At 47.3% G+C, this 16,049-nt stretch overlaps 1 protein-coding gene across 1 annotated transcript in view; it reads right to left on the bottom strand.

The window, feature by feature from the left end:
• The window catches only part of ANKDD1A (ankyrin repeat and death domain containing 1A), a 40,727-nt gene that overhangs the window by 3,490 nt on the left and 21,188 nt on the right, over positions 1-16,049 (bottom strand). The window contains exons 8-14 of the mRNA XM_028507723.2: positions 15,928-16,026; positions 13,763-13,861; positions 7,410-7,508; positions 6,311-6,409; positions 5,017-5,112; positions 2,869-3,073; positions 259-390 (exon numbers count right to left, since the gene is read on the bottom strand). Of these exons, the coding sequence (XP_028363524.1) occupies positions 259-390; positions 2,869-3,073; positions 5,017-5,112; positions 6,311-6,409; positions 7,410-7,508; positions 13,763-13,861; positions 15,928-16,026 (829 nt within the window). The remainder of the gene's footprint in view (positions 1-258; positions 391-2,868; positions 3,074-5,016; positions 5,113-6,310; positions 6,410-7,409; positions 7,509-13,762; positions 13,862-15,927; positions 16,027-16,049) is intronic.

Genomic DNA, 16,049 nt, shown 5'->3' with positions numbered 1-16,049 from the left:
GGTCACCTGGGCCAGGACCCTCTTTGCCTGGATGGGGAAACCAGGGCCAGGAGGCACTGTGATTTGCCCCGGCTCTGCCTGAGTTCCAGAAAGAGGCAAGTCTGGGACCAGGAGTCCGGGAGGTTCAGAGCTGGCACCCCGGCACTGTGGTTTGCACAACCCTTGGGAGGACCTGCTGCATTCCAGTGGGGGCCATGCAGCCGGGACCCTGGGGCCCAGCTCTGCCCTGAGCAGGGGCTGGGCAAAGGGTGCTCTTACCAGCCAGGTCCCTCCTGCCAATGGCCACGAGGCCCTCAAAGAGCGCTTTGCTGGGGTTCTCACCCGCTGTGGCCACACCGTGCAGCCAGATGAGCAGCATCCGATGGCCATGCTCCTGGTAGCTCTTGGTGCCTGAGGACCATAAAGGAGAAAGAGAAAGAAAGAGCCAACCTGGCCCACTTAGCATGAGCCAGGTCTCTGCAGTGTCTACACTGCCCTGTACTGCCTCCTGAACGCCAGGCCCTATGAGCTCTAGCAGAGTTCAGCCCAGAGCTGGGGACGGGAGGGGCGGAGCAGTCTCAGATGGGGTGGGATGGAGGTTTTGTGTTGGGGGCCCTTGAACCCCACACCCAGACTTTCTCCTGAGCATCTGCCATGCCTGCTGTTGGTGTCACTTCTAAGAGAGAAATGATTGGCTCTCGTTTTGGGACCGTGATGCTCATTACCGCATGCTTCATCTTTGGCTGCTCAGGACAATCTGCCTGGCATGCTAGTGGCCCTGTTCTACAGACGAAAAGACTGCCCAGTCAGGGACAGGGTTGGCCATGTTCTTTCCCCTGCACCAGGGGTTTGTGCCCAGAAGTGCCCATTGGGAACACCTGGGAAGCTTTGAAAACTACTAACACCTGGATCTTTCCTCGCCACCCTTGAAATTCCGAAAACCTTGGGTCTGGGCATAGCCTAGGCACTGAATGGGTGTTAATGCTTCCCAGGTGATGCCGACGCAGAACCGTGTTTGGAAAACAAGTGTTCACACTCTTCAGTGCTGCTGGTGGTGTTCACTTGTTATTAAACTCTGTAACTAGGTCTGCTCTCCCAGCTGGGGATCCCCAGCTGGGGACACCCACACTCGGGCACAGCAATGGCGGACACAGCCATGGGGTCCAGGTCCGTCCTTTCACTGTGTCCTCTGACCTTCTGGCCCTCTGGGGGCCCTCAGCATGCACTTCCTCACGCTGCTGTCCTTGGCGTGGCAGTCTCATTCATCCTATTCATTCACTAGCCTTTGCCCCTGGTGTTCCTTTATCATCCGTGAAAGTTCTTATCTGTAATAGAGTTTACTTTCAGACACCTGGCTGTATTCCACTAATTGGTTTACATGTTTTTGTATCCGTTTTCTCTCTATATTAATTATTGGTTTGGCCAAAAAGTCTTTTTCTTTTCAATGGCTCTAGCAGTGCTTAACTGTCTTAACTTCATTTGAAACAATTTTGTTAGACTGTATTGTGATAGCTGTCATATTAGCATGCATTAAAAAAAGCTTATCAAAAATCAGTGAATTTTGGTGCAATCATTTTAATATTGAAGATGGAAGAAAATCCACATTTTCAGCATGTTTTGCTTTAATATTTCAAGAAAAGTAAAATGCAACTGAAACACAAAAAAAGATTTATGTGGTATACAGAGAAGCTGCTGCGACTGATCAAATGTGTCAGAAATGGTTTGTGAAGTTTCTTGGTACTATTGACATTTTGGTCAAATAACTCTTCACTGTGGGGCTATCTTATGCACTGGAAGATGTCCAGCAGCACCCCTGGGCTCTACCCACTAGAAGCCAATAGCAGGAGATAGCTGACATACTCAGAACACCCAAATCAATAAAGTTATTGGTGAAAATGAAAAATGTGTCTTTTATTTTACAGAAAAAAAAAACACAACGTAATGGACTTTTTGGCCGGCCCTATATTTCAGCTTTATAAATGCTTGAGTTTGTTTGGGTTAGACTCTCTTCACTTTTTTCCCCCCAAATATACACTAATACATTCCCTGTTTATTCTTTCATGTAAACTGCAGAATCTTTTAGTCAAGTTTCAAAAACCTCCTATATTCATTTGATTAAAACTGGATCAAAGATTTCATCTAATTTGGGAAAAATCATTCTCTCTACATGCCACTTTCTAGCCAGGAATACAAAATGTCCTTCTACTGATCCAAGTCTTCTTTCATGGTTTAACTCATTTTTATCGTTTTATTCATATGTCCGCCATATCCCTTTCTATAAACACATGCTAATGAAAATGTAATCTCTTTTGAAAAATACCTCTATATATTTTGCCCACTTATTAATGGTACATAGGAATACTATGTTGTATATTTTATCATATATTTAGCCATTTCATTGACTTATTTTAGTCTAAGAGTTTTTCAGCTGATTCTTCTGGACTTCCTGTGTATATAATTATAGCACCTGAAATTAACAAATCTCTCTCTTCCTTTCCAGTATTTGCTCTCATTTCCAATTCTGTATCATGCTGCAGTACCAAGGCCAAAATCTCCAAATCAATGTTAGGTAATAGTAGCAATGGAAGCTCCTCTTTTTATGGGGAGTGCCTTCATTTCCTGTATGAACGACAGTAATCGGCTCCAGCTGATTCATGAAGAAGGTGAAGTTCACAGGTCAGTGGGGAGGGAAAGGCAGAAGGCACACCTGTGCAAAGGCCTGGAGGAGTGAAAAATCACATGGTGGGCTGGAAATGGCATGTGGCTTCATGTGGCCAGACTGTGGGTTGCACAGGCTTTTCCCCCAGAAGCACAGAAAACTGAACACACCCCAAGCGCCCCTACCCCTCCGCCTGCTGGCTGCTCTGAGCTGCCGAGGCAAGGAGGTACCTGTCCACTGTTGCTCGATGGCGTGGACGTGGGCCTCAGTGAACTCCCAGCAATACGCGAGCTTCTTCCACTCCTGCGGCCGCAGGTACCTGGAGGCCAGTCGCCACAGCACAGAGCGAAGCTGCTGTGTTTCCTGCCGATGGTCCTGCTTAAAGGTCAGACTCTTCCCAGAGGGATCACCAGGGTCCCTGAGTGAGAGGTGGTCCTGTGGGGCAGATCCCAAAAGTGGCAATCTGGGGGGAAGTCTCTGCCAGGCTCTCCCTGATGATCCTGGACCGGGATGTCATTACCGGCCTGGGGCTTAGTGTCCGCTACTCTGGTTTCTGCCTCAATGCCTTGCCATGACCTCTGGACTCCAAGCTGCTCACACTGTTCCTCCATCCAGAATTCCTTTCCTCACCTCTCTGTCCCCCCACTCCATTGCCACAGTCCAAAGACCCCCCCCAAATGCCACCTCTTCCAGGAAGGCTTCCCAGTTCTTCTCTTTTCTCTGTGCTTTTATATAGCACAGGTATCAGTAGAGTGACTCAGCAGTTATAGCTAAAACCAAGCAAGCCAAGAACCAGGCACTGGACTTGACAAATCCCAACAAGTACTAAAGGGTAGGATTATGGATTTTTTTTTAATGCAAAGCAGGTAATAAAATGAGAGGTTACAAAAGAATTATGTAATGGCATAAACTGTGCCTACGAAAGCCCCAGGAAGCCCCTCTAAAGAAAGTGGATGCAGAGTTCTGGTTGTTCAAAAGCTCACGGTGAGAAAAATCACCCTGGTGCCTGCATGTTACGTCCTGGTCAAGTGTCTGGCCAGTCACCCACAAGGTGATGGCTCGTGAGCTTGCCTCTCACCTGGGGGGTAAAGACCAGTTCCCAAGTGCCGTGTGCTCGGCTGCCTCTGTGCATTGGGCTCATCCAGGGTCTTTTAGAACCAGTGATGCTTGGTCCCCAGGCCAGAGATTCTTGAACTGGCCTGAGGGTAAGGAGAGGGAATTCGTGATTCTAACTGCACCTCTGCCCTAGTGTTGAGAACTTTCAAAGACGGAGGCAGTTTAGAATTAAGCACAGGAATGCATCATTTCATCAAATCTTTGGTATGAACATCTTGGTGTTACATTAAGGTGTCATCTATTGTGAAGAGGTTGTGATGTGTGTGAGAATCTTGCATGTCAGTGAACAAGTATATCCCACGATTCCTCTTGACATTGGTTGTCCACCCACTGATTTTAGAAGAGATTGCTTTATTTTAGAGGTGTAGAGAAGCTTACTAAATTTATAAACAATATTGGAATATTTAAGATATTTGAAATTCACTTTATTTATAAGTTTAATTAACCGGATTTACTAGGATAATTTTAAAATTGAGGATGCATGTGAAGTACTTAAAAAGAAAATCTATTAAATTTATTCATTCGGTTTAAAATGTTTATGGTATTTTAATTAACTAAATTTATACATGGGACCAAATGCTAATCGAAAGCCTTCTTTTAACGTGACTGTTAAAATTTACTAGGTTGTATAAATAGAATACTAAGACTTATAAAGTTAATTTAAAAGTTTAAAAAATCAGTTTTTAAATTTGTAATAAATTAAAAATTTTTTAAATTAGTATTAATTTTTAAAACTGAAGTAAATGCAAAAAATTATTTCCTCTGTATGAAAAAAAAACTCAAAGACCCACAAAACTCCCTACCCCACCCCATTCGCTGACCACTAGAACAGCAAACGCATGGCCTCACACTGGCCACTCTTCCCTCCCAGTTCCACAGCAGGGTAACTAACCACTCCCAGCACACTTCCCTTCTGGGCTCAGAAAGTTCCCCGAATACAACGCCCCCAGCAGTAATTCCAATAGCCAGGAGGGGGCAGTGAGCTGGCACCAGCTGGCCACCTCTTTCCCCCCATGCGCATGCATACCTGTATTCATCCATCAACCAGGGACAATAGCAGTGTCCACAAATCTCTCCACATGGGCGTGGACCTCAGTCAGGCTTGTTTTGGTGTGGTTTGGATGCCCCCCATCTCCAGACCCTCACCAACAACCTCGGTGGAACCTGAGGGGCCCCTGAGTCAGTCAAAGCCAGCTCCGCCCGGAGCCAAGGTCGCTGCCTTTCCTACAAGGAGAGACCAAGGGTAGGGAGGGTCTCAGTACCTTCTCCCACTTGTAGAGGCGGTCGGCTTTTATGATCATGTCCACCAGGACGACGTGGTTGCTGCGGGCGGCCACTGCCAGAGCAGTTTTCCCTTGCTGCAAGTGAGGAGCGAGAAGGGAAGCTGGAGTTTTCACCAGAGAGGTGTCAAGTTGCCTCTAGCAGTGACTACCAACCTGGCTGCCCAGGAAAAGCAGTTTCCAGACATCTACACCAGAGAGTAGAAAGGCTTTCTGGTCCTGACAAGGGAGGTGGAAAAGTCACAGGTAGAATAAGGCAGTAACAGTAATTCCAGCCCTGGCTGGTGTGGCTCAGTGGATTGAGTGCTGACCTGTGAACCAAAGGGTCACAGGTTCGATTCCCAGATTAGGGCACATGCCTGGGTTGTGGGCCAAGTCCCCAGTAGGGGGTGAGCGAGAGGCAGCCACACATTGATGTTCCCCTCCCTCTTTCTCCCTCCCCCTCTGTCTAAAAATAAATAAAATCTTTAGGAAAAAATAATTCCAGCCACCATCTTCTGTGTCCACCTCCTGCGTTCTTTAGAATTTATGAAACTCAGCCTGCATAACTCTTCAACATTACCTGTGAAATAGGTGTTTCCAGCCCCATTTCTCAGATGAAACTGGAGCTCAGAGAAGAGGCTTGGGCTCACGGTGGTGCACCTGCCCACCTCCCCCAGGCTCCCAGCCCTTTGATCCAGACCTCCCGCACAGTGCTGACCTAACCAACCCCTGGGACCTGTGCAAAGATGGGAAGTTCCTCTGCCAGTTGGGCCAGCTGACCTGGGGCCTGGCTTAAGGCAGGGAGCCCCTCCCAGCTCTAGCCTCAGAGCCTAGTCCTGCCCCTCACCCTCCTCACACCATCCCAAGGGCTGGCCATGCTGGGCCACATGGGCAAACACCCTTCCCCTCAAGCCTCGTACTAAACCTTCACTCTTCTCAGACCTCCAGCCACTGAGGAGGTCATCACCCCAGAGGCACAATGTTCTGAGCAGCTTCCCCCTCCCCACCAAGTGACACAGGTGCTCTGAGTCTGATGGAGCCATGAAACAGAAGACATCCATATTCAAGCCCTACACCAGGAAAGGCGGGGGGCCCAGTGCGGAGGGCACTCAGAAGGGGCAGGGGGAAGTGGTAGAGGAGTAGGAAGGCTTCCTGGAGGAGGCTGCATATGAGGTGGTATACAATATAGGGGAGGCCTTGAACACTCTGAGATCAGACAGCATTTGCAGCAGGGTCTCTGGCAAGGAGGGAGCCTTGAAAGCTTAAAAGGGTGGCTGGCTGTGAGCAGAGGTACCTTATCTCTCAGGTTCAAGTTGACCCCCGCAACCAGGAGCATCTCCGCTATGTCCTGCCAGGCGTGCTCCGCGGCAAGGTGGAGGGGTGTCTGCTGCCTCTGGGAAAGAAGCCAAGGGGACAGGGAAACAGGAGAGCGTGTAGAAGCGGCCTGCGGCTTCACGCCAGGACAGGCACGGAGTGTGGGGCCCTGACAAAGCTTCTCCAAGAAGTCACGAGGGAGGGTACACTGGGTTTAATCATAAACATGGTGTCAGAGAAAAGTTGGTAAAAACAAAAAGAACAAAGAAGTACTACTCACTAGCCCACTTAAGTCAACCTCTGTAACAACATTTCTTCTAGTCTTTTTTTTTTAATGCAGAATGTTCTTAGTTTGTTGGCTTTGGTTTTACATATTTGTACATATATACCTTTTGTACCTATTTTCCTACCTAACAACACTTTACACACATTATAAATGTTGATTAACAACATTTTCAATAGCCCCATGACAGTCTATGTCAGTAGGTAACTTACCTAACCATTTCTCTATTATTAAGTAGTTGGGGCCATTTCAGACTGAAGACTGATAACCAGTGCTGCAATGAATATCTTGGGGCATGAGCTCTTAATATGTTTCTCGAAGCTCAATTCTCAGACGTGAGAAAACTGGCCATTTTAACGTTATACACTATCTGCTGCCAAATCACTTCCAGCTGCGGGAGGCTGTGCGTGCAGGCACTGAGGACCACGTGGCTAGGAGGTGGGTTGTGGGGTCGGGGATTTCTCTAGTTATTGCACAAGACTGCCCCAGGCACCCCTGCCCTGGAATTCCCCCTAAGGGGGGAAAATCAGTGAAAGGAAAAGGTTGAATAGAGGGAGGTGTTAACTGCAGTGTTATATATTTCATGGCAAAAACTAGGAAATAATCAGAATACTCAAAATAGGAGAATGGTGATAAAAGTGATGATACCTTCAACAAATATTCAAACAGCTTTTTACAACCTACAAAAGCAGTTCCTCAGTGCTGGGTCATGCTGGCAGATTGCAGCCAGGTGCTGCCAGCCTAGGCGGGTACTCAGAGGCTCCACGGGAACCCAGCGGTTTCTGCAGCCACTTACATTGTCCGTGGCGTCCAGGTCACTGCCGGCATCGACGAGGAGCTGAACCAGCGCGGGGAAGTTGTGCCTCACGGCAAGGTGCATCGGCGAGGCTCCCTGCTGCAGTGCGGGGGAGACAAGGATCAATGGCTGGGTCCCTCCCAAGACTGCCGTGCCTCAGGTGGGTGCTGGGGCAGTAACGGTGCTTCTAGGTTTGGTGGGTGCCCTGAGGCATTTATAGCCCCAAAGCCTGAATCCCTGGGGTCCAAACACTGAACCTCAAGGTGGCTGGGGACCGAAGACCCAAGTTTGAGACTTTTCTATGCCGGGAACTCACTGTGTGACTTTGGGCAAGTCATTTCCCTTCTCTGCCACTCTCCACCTGGCAAGTGCTAAGGTCCCTTCTAGCAACAACACCTTAATGTTCTCTAATGTCTCATTGAACCCACACATGAACCTAGAAAGCATAGAGGGATGGCATTCTTATTAGTACTTTCACCTTACACATGGAAACACTGAGGTTCAGAAAATGTACACAACTTGCCAAAAGGGCACAGCTAATAGAGACCTTGTGCTATTGAACTTCCTACCCACAGCACCTAGGTAGGCGTCTGATACCTACTCATATATGAAAGAAATGAAGGAGAGAGCCAGCTGTGATCTCCCTCCAAAGCTGGAATACTCCCTCCGTTGTGGTCCCCTGTGACCACTGACAGCATGACAAAGGGGAGATTGTGCCACAGCGTCCCCCTCTCTAGGTGATACCTTGACACACTTACTATGCAACAGTACAAAGCCAGTAAGATTGATAGTATAGATCTACACTGCTATGGAAAATCACCATCACACAGCGAGTACAGAAAGGTTACAAAACAGAACATACACACACCACAACAAGAATGCCCACTATTGCCATTGCTATCTTAAGACAGGGGAGAAAGGTTTATAAATATTGGAAAAAAAAGATTTTAATGATACTGTTATCTGTAGGCAATGTGATTGTTTTAACATAGACTGGTTGAAATAGTTAAAATCCACTCCCCTAAAAAGCCCTAATAGAATTAATTTTAAAAATCATATAGAAGATAAGCCCTGACTGGCGTAGCTCAGTGGATGGTTCGCGGGCTGCGAACCAAAGCATCGCAGGTTCAATTCCCAGTCAGGGCACATTCCTGGGTTGCAGGCCACAGCCCCCAGCAACCGCACATTGATGTTTCTTTCTCTCTCTCTTTCTCTCTCCCTTCCCTCTCTAAAAATAAATAAATAAAATCTTTAAAAAAAAAGAGGTTGTGGTGTCCAACCAGTTTAAAAATATAAATAAATAAAATCATATAGAAGATAAAAACACCTACATAATTGTAATAAATGTAGCCCTCTAGTGGGTGGTGTGGATAAGAAGGGAGGCTCTGAATACATCAGGGGAGGGAGCATATGCGAAATCTCTACCTTCTGCTCAGTTTTGCTGTGAACCTGAACCTGCTCCAAAAGTAAAGTCTATTTTAAAAAATCCCAATGACGCAGCTGGGTCAGGGAACATAGGAGCCAACGGGAAGGGTCAGAGCTGAAATAATCTGAGCAACAAAATTGAGTAACACTGGATTATAATGCAAAGTATGAAATAATATTAGTCCATACTGATATAAATAAATGACCAACTGAATAAATAAGTAAATGGAGGTGAATAAACAAATCTCCCACTCAGAAGAATCCCAAACAATTTATGTAGCTATTTTGCCCTCAAGGAGGTGGACCATAAAACTCCCCCTTCCTTACATGTGGACTTCGCATGGTGACTTCCTTTCAAAAAGTGCAGTATGGGAAGGGGAAAAAGAAACCTCATAACAGAGACACCTGACAAACACGCCCTCGGCCAGACGATCAGGGCGGCATCGGCAGTGACAGCACGTGCCCTCGCCTGGTGTGACGCACATGAGTCCTCGCCTCTGTGCTCTTCCTCTTAAAAACCCGTCACCCCATCAAATCATGAGGAAGGAAAACATCAGACAGGTCCCGGGTGGGAAGCAGTCTATAAAACACCTAAGTACTACTCAAAACGGTCACAGTCATCAAAAACAATGCAAGTCAGAGAGACGAGCACAGCCAAGAGGAGCCCGAGAAGACAGGACAATTAAATGGAACGTGTTACTCTGCCTGGGATCCTGTAACAGAAAACGACTGTAAGTAGGAACTAAGGAATCTGAAAAAGTATGGATTCACATTAATAACAATGGGTGGGCATTGGTTCATTCATTGTAACAAACACGCCATACCAACGTCAGGTGGTACGAATAGGGGAGCTGGATGTGGGATATGAGAACCCTCTGCATTACCTCTGCAACTTTTAGATAAAACTAAATATATTCTAATATAAAAAGAGTACTAAGAACTGCAGCACTGTGCCCTGACTGCTGTGGCTCAGTGGGTTGCATGTTGTCTCACAAGTTGAAAGGTCGCCAGTTCGATTCCCAGTCAGGGCACAAGCCTGGATTTCGGGTTTGGTCCCTGGTTGAGGGAGGGGCATACGAGAGGCAGCCAATTGATGTTTCTCTTGCACATCAGTGTTTTTCCTCCTCTCTTTATCCCTCCCTTCCCCTCTCTCTAAAAATAAATAAATAAATAAATATAATCTTTTTTTTTTTTTAACTGAAAAACAGTGAGAATAGTATGCTAAGAAAAGGCGGGAGACCCACACAAATATGGCCAATTGATTCTGACAGAAGCGCAAAAGCAGCTCGGTGCCGGAGGCTGGACAGCCATTGCAACAAGCGGTGCTGGAGCAGCTGGCCTTCTGCAGGCAAAATGAGTGAACAAATAAACAAATAAACAAGTAAGAGCTTCCTTTGACTGAAGCCTCACACCTTATACAAAATTAACTCAAAATAGACTACTGACTTAAATGTAAAACTCTAAAACTTGTAGACAAAAACATAGGAGGAAAACTTCAGGATCTAGGACTAAGCAGGGTTCTTAAGAGTTGACACCAAAAATATGACCCACAGAAGGAAAATATTGATAAATTGGACCTCATCAAATTACAGATTTTTTACTCTGCTAAAGATCTTGTTAAGAGGATGAAAAGACAAGCTACAGATCAAGAGAAGATATTTGCCAATCACGTAGCTTACGAAGGCTAGTTCTAGAACATACAATGAACTCCTTAAAACTCTACAGTAATGAAAAATTAGAAAGTGGGCAAAGACGTGACTGGACATCTCACTGAAGAGGATACTCACATGTCAAACAAGCACACGAAAAAATGTTCCACATCGTTAGCCATTAGGGAAGTGCAGGCGAAACCACAATGAGATGTCACCACACACCTATCAGAATCGTTAAAATGAAAAAGAAATAAAACAGCGAGAACACGTTGACAAGGACGTGGAGAAACTGGGTCCCTCAGACATCGCTGGTGGGAATGGGAAATGGTGCAGCCTCTCTGCACAAACAGTTACGGGGCTGTCTGTAAACCTAAACATGTGTTACCATAGGACCCAGCAATGACATTCTTGGCCTTTATCCCAAAGGAGTGAAAACTCATGTCCACACAAAAACCCGTACGTGCATGTTCATAGCGGGTTTATCCATAATAGTCCAAAATGGAAAACAACATGGATGGCCTTCAGCAGGCTCCTACAAATCATTACAAAATAAAAAATAATCCAAGAGAAAAATGGTCAAAGGATACGAACAGACACTGGATGGAAAAGGGAAGGCAGATGGCTCTTAAGGGGAATGAAAATTAATCCTACAGAGAGACAAAATCCTTCACTCATCAGACTGGCATAGATTCAGAGGTTTTGCCCAATGCGTTGTTGACAAAGCCGCCGTGGGGAAACAGGCACCACCACACATTACTGGCATGAGTGTAAACTGATACAGTCAGCTGTGATACAGTCTGTGTGATACAGTCTGTGTGATACAGTCTGTGTGATAGAGTGAGCAACATGCACAGGAAGTGCGAGGGTACGTGCCACACGACCCAATACATCTCCCTCCGGGCATTTATTCTGCAGGTATGCGCCCACAGACGTGGGAGGTTATGTGCACAGGTTTTTGTTGTGGTATTGTTTGTAATAGGGAAAGACTAGAACCCACCTTTACAGAGGAACAATTTAATAAATTATGTTCCATTCATGCAATGGAATACTATGCAGCTATTAGAAAGGATGAGGATGTGTTTTAAAATATATACTTATATGGAAAGATCCTAAAGATGTAGCTATGATAAAACAGCAAGATACACATTCTCCAATAAAAGGTACCAGGGCTTCCTGGAGAAATGGCTGATTCTAGGACTGGGACAGGAAATAACACAGGCTCAGTCTGGAGCTCCTTGCAGTGACAGAAAGTCACGAAGCACGCCATGAAAACACAGTGACGGGCACCCCTGCTGGAACAGCTCAAAGCCAGGACAGTGATGACCCCGACCGCTGACCGGGATGTGGAGCAGCAGGCACTCTCATCCATCGCTGCTGGGGGTGTGAAATCGCACAGCCACTGTGAAAGGCAGTTTGGTAGCTTCTTAGAAAACTGAACATACACTTAAGCAGTCATGTTCCTTGGTATCGATCCAAAGGAGTTCAAAATTTATGCCACATAAAAACCCACATGTGATTTATCGTATATGATTGCTTATTGTGAACTATCAGTGTGCTGCTGTGTTTACATATATGAATACATACTTCAAGCATTTTCTCTAACATATTTTAGTATCTGTATTTCTTAGAAGGTCTCATCGGACTTGCAAATTGTCAATAAAATGTTGATAAATTAAAAAAAAAAAAACCCACATGTGGATGTTTATAGCAGCCTTATTCATAATTACCAAAACTTGGAAGGGACTGAGATGTCCTTCAGCAAGTGAATGAATGAATCAAGTGTGGTACATCCAGACAATGAAATATTACTCAGTACTAAAAAGAAATGAGGTGCCAAGCCATGAAAAGACGTGGAGGAACCATAACTGCATATTACTAAGCAAAGAAGCCAATCCGAAAAGGCTACATGTTGCACTAATTCACCCAAGTGACATTCCAGAAAAGGTGAAACAATGGAGACAGCGGAAAGATCAGTGGTTGCCAGAGGTCGGGCAGTGGAAGTGGGGGATGAACACAGCACAGAAGAATTTTAGGGCAGTGAAAACATTCTGTGTGGTAGGATAATGGTGGGTGCATGTCATCGTATGTGTATCCAAACCCACAGAATGTACAACACTAACAGTGAACCCCAGTGTAAACTGTGGACTTTTTTTTAATTGGGAGAAAAGGTAAAACTTAACACACAACATTGGTGTGCAGGTCAGGAAAGGCGTCCCGCACTCTGCCCGGCTCTGCCTGCTAGCACAAGACTTGAAGGGTATGATTCGGTGCATATAGCAGAAGCTGGAAAGGTGTTCACAATATTTGACCTCAAATTCCCACTTCTATTTGGAGAAGTCATGTATAACGCAAAAGAAATAAAAAGTTATGCCATAAAGGTGTTCATGAAGTCACTGTTTATAGTGGTTCAGTCAGAACTAACTTAACTATCCAACAGCGGAGAATCTGTTACGTGTGATGTGGACACTGGGCCACATCAGGCATGGTCAGCACCTAAAAAATGTCCACCAGGAAAACAATGCAGCCACACTGGGTGCCTGGGCTGGGGGAACTCTGCTGGACTGGACTGGTGTCTTGATGGGGAAAAATAAAAAGGCATCCTCCTTCCAAAATTCTGCCTTAGCCTGGATTTACTGTAGCTGGAGGTGCTACTGTGCATATGAGGAGAAACAGAGAGGGAATAAAGAAAAGTTATTGCTTTACTAGGGTGTCAGGATTAAGGATGCCTTTTTTCTCTACATGCCAATAAATTGTGGTTTTACAATACTTTTAAATAGAGTATTTCAGATATATGAAATGACCTCTTTCTAATTTAAGCAACCGATAGTTCCTCATTTAAGTAATAGGAATGATAACAGTACCTATAGATAGGAAACAGAGGTGCAGGAAGGTCAAAGCTGCTTGCCCAAGGTCATTCATTTTGTGAGTGGCAGAGCCAGGCCTCAAAGCCAGGTTCTCTGACACCGAAGCCCACGCCTTAACCACAAGGTTATATTGTTGCCTATGCTATACTGCATGTTCTGCAACACAACAGGAAAAAGGGAACAACCGAGAGGCTAAATCTGTAACGAGATCATTACTAGGATCCAAGGGATAAATGAGAGCAGATATTTTGCTGGGAAGGAAAGGCAAGCTGCCTTCAATCCCATTCCAGGGGAATCTTATTGGACTCCCCTACGGGCTGCCAGCTGCCCAACCCCGACCCCAACCCCAATCGATGAGGTCACAGAGGACTTTGCAGTAGGGACACCCTTCAGTCCAGGCCCCCACACTTACACGATCGGACACGTTGGTGCAGGCCCCTGAGTGGATGAGCGCCCGGGCCACGTCCTCAGAGCCACTGAGGGCTGCGTAGTGGAGGCAGCTCTGCTCTTTCTAGAGGAAAATGGGAATCAGTGCACCTTCCTAATGGAGCCCCCCACAGAGGGGCTTCCTGGAATTCATTATGCCATTTCCTCTCACACCCCCCACCCACCCACCCCGGGACCAGTACCCCCCTTAAACTCTGAAGCTAAGTAAATCAGTGACTTGCCCAGGCCTGGTGGCTGGTGACAGGGGCTCACCATGATGAGCTTGGCCTTTCCCTGCCTCCTGTCCCAGAGTCCAGAGCACAGGCCAAAGCCCGCACAGTTCCTTAGCTGGTAAAGACATGTGGAGCATAGACTCTGAGGAGCGGGTGTTCAAAGATGGGGACAAACGATATTTGCCAGCACAGGGCAAAGCCCATGCAGCACATGCCGCCTGGCTGGCACTGGTCAGTCTGTCCCAGCCTGTCCCTGGCCGGGCCAGGGCGAGGCCTGCTTCCCGGATGGGCCTTCTACGTGCTCGCCTCCACTCGGAGCCCACTCCTGGCCCAGCGAGGATCTCACACGAGACACATCTGCTCCATGCCAGGCAGGCCCCACCGAGTGACCGGCTGTCCCAGCTTGCCACCATGGGGGCGAACCAGGATGAGCTGTCACCCTCACGAAGTCCTGCCCGAGTGCACACGGTGGGTGGGGACTAGTCCACCTCCCCGTGGGAAGTACAGTCACTCTAGGTGAGCCCCTCCTCGGAGACCCTGCTGTAGGACCCTTCAAGGGGTGGGAATTTCGAGGCAGAATGTGGCCCCTGCCAGAAACCTCAAGCCAAGGCTCGAGCACAAGGCCCAGTGAAGTGGGCAGCCCCCACCCCACCAGCAACCACCATGGGCTGGACACAGCCTCCCCCTCCCTGTCTCTAAGTTCCTGTGCTTCCTTCGATGCAGAACCCGCCCAGTACGGAGACTGTGCTGGGCTCAGAGGAAGGGCCTCGCTGCCCAAAGAGCAGCACCCCCCCCCCCCCCCAGGGACACAGCGGGCGACCAGAGGCAGCGGCTTTCCCCTCTGGGCCTCGGGGTCCCCAACCCCCACTCCCCCGGCTAGTGGCTGCCGCACCCTCTCTGGGAGTTCTGTAAATTAAGTGTTTTACGGCTTGTAAAGCATTATTCACACTTAAGGTGGTTTAAAACCAATATTATTAAATTTACATTTTCCATTTTGTTACTTATTTTCTATATGTCTCCTATCTTTTTTCTTCTGTTTCTCCTTGACTGTTTTCTTTTGTGTCAAATAAATATTTGTAGCATACCCTTTTCATTCCTCTGTTGTTTAACTTTTTGCTGTTATTTATTTTTGCCTTTATTTTATTATTAAAATTTAGAAATAAAGAATTCCAGACCCTGAAGCAATTTAACCAGGCAAAAAGTCTATTTGTCACTGATCTAAAACAAAAAAACAGAAAACAAAAACACCAACTCCCAGCGTAAAGGCCACAGCCCTCCTCTCCAGGACACAGGGGAAGCCGACTTCAGGAGCGCAATGACGAGGGACAGGGGGGGCCTGCCCCAGAGTCACACCCCGGCCCCAGCTCTGAGGCCTGGGAGGGGCCCTGCGTAGGTGGGCCTCCTGTTGAGGACGCCCAGTGGGCTGACCAAAGCCTCCCTGAGCTCTGGAGTCCGGACGACAGGCTTCTCAAACTCAGCTTTGCTTCTGACCAGCTTGTGACCTGGGAGAGTCACTGACTCACCCTCTGTAAGCTTCCTCTTCCTCACCTGCAAAGCAGGGGGCGCTCCTCTGAGCCATTCTGTGAACTATCCTGTGCCCCACCACAGGGAGCCACAAACAGGTGTTGAGCTCCCATCATGCTCCCGACACTGTGCTAAGCGTTTAATCCTCACAGCAATGTAAACAAGTAAGTGTACATCATCCCCATCTGACAGTTGGGAAAAGAGGCTCAGAGAGCCTAAGTCACTTGCCCAGATCACAACAGCTCAGCAGCGGTAAGGCCAAGACCAGAACCTGGGCCTACTGCCACATAGCCTTTGTGCACATAATGTTCAGAAATCACTGTGGCTGTCACTGTTGACATGATCACAGCTCAGCAGCGCAGGGCAGACGTAGGTCGTGGGGAGGCCCGGGTACCTGGGTGAGGGTGTTCACACTGCTGCCGGCCCCCAGGAGCAGCTGCACACAGTCGGGGTGGACTCCTTCAACAGCTGCGTGCAGAGCGGTCAGACCTTCCTGGAAGACACAGGAGCGGTGTG

The sequence above is a fragment of the Phyllostomus discolor genome, chromosome 1 (assembly GCF_004126475.2).
Source record: "Phyllostomus discolor isolate MPI-MPIP mPhyDis1 chromosome 1, mPhyDis1.pri.v3, whole genome shotgun sequence".
Lineage (NCBI taxonomy): Eukaryota > Metazoa > Chordata > Mammalia > Chiroptera > Phyllostomidae > Phyllostomus > Phyllostomus discolor.
Note: the sequence above shows the minus strand (reverse complement) of the source record. Positions and strands in the feature narration are given on the sequence as shown.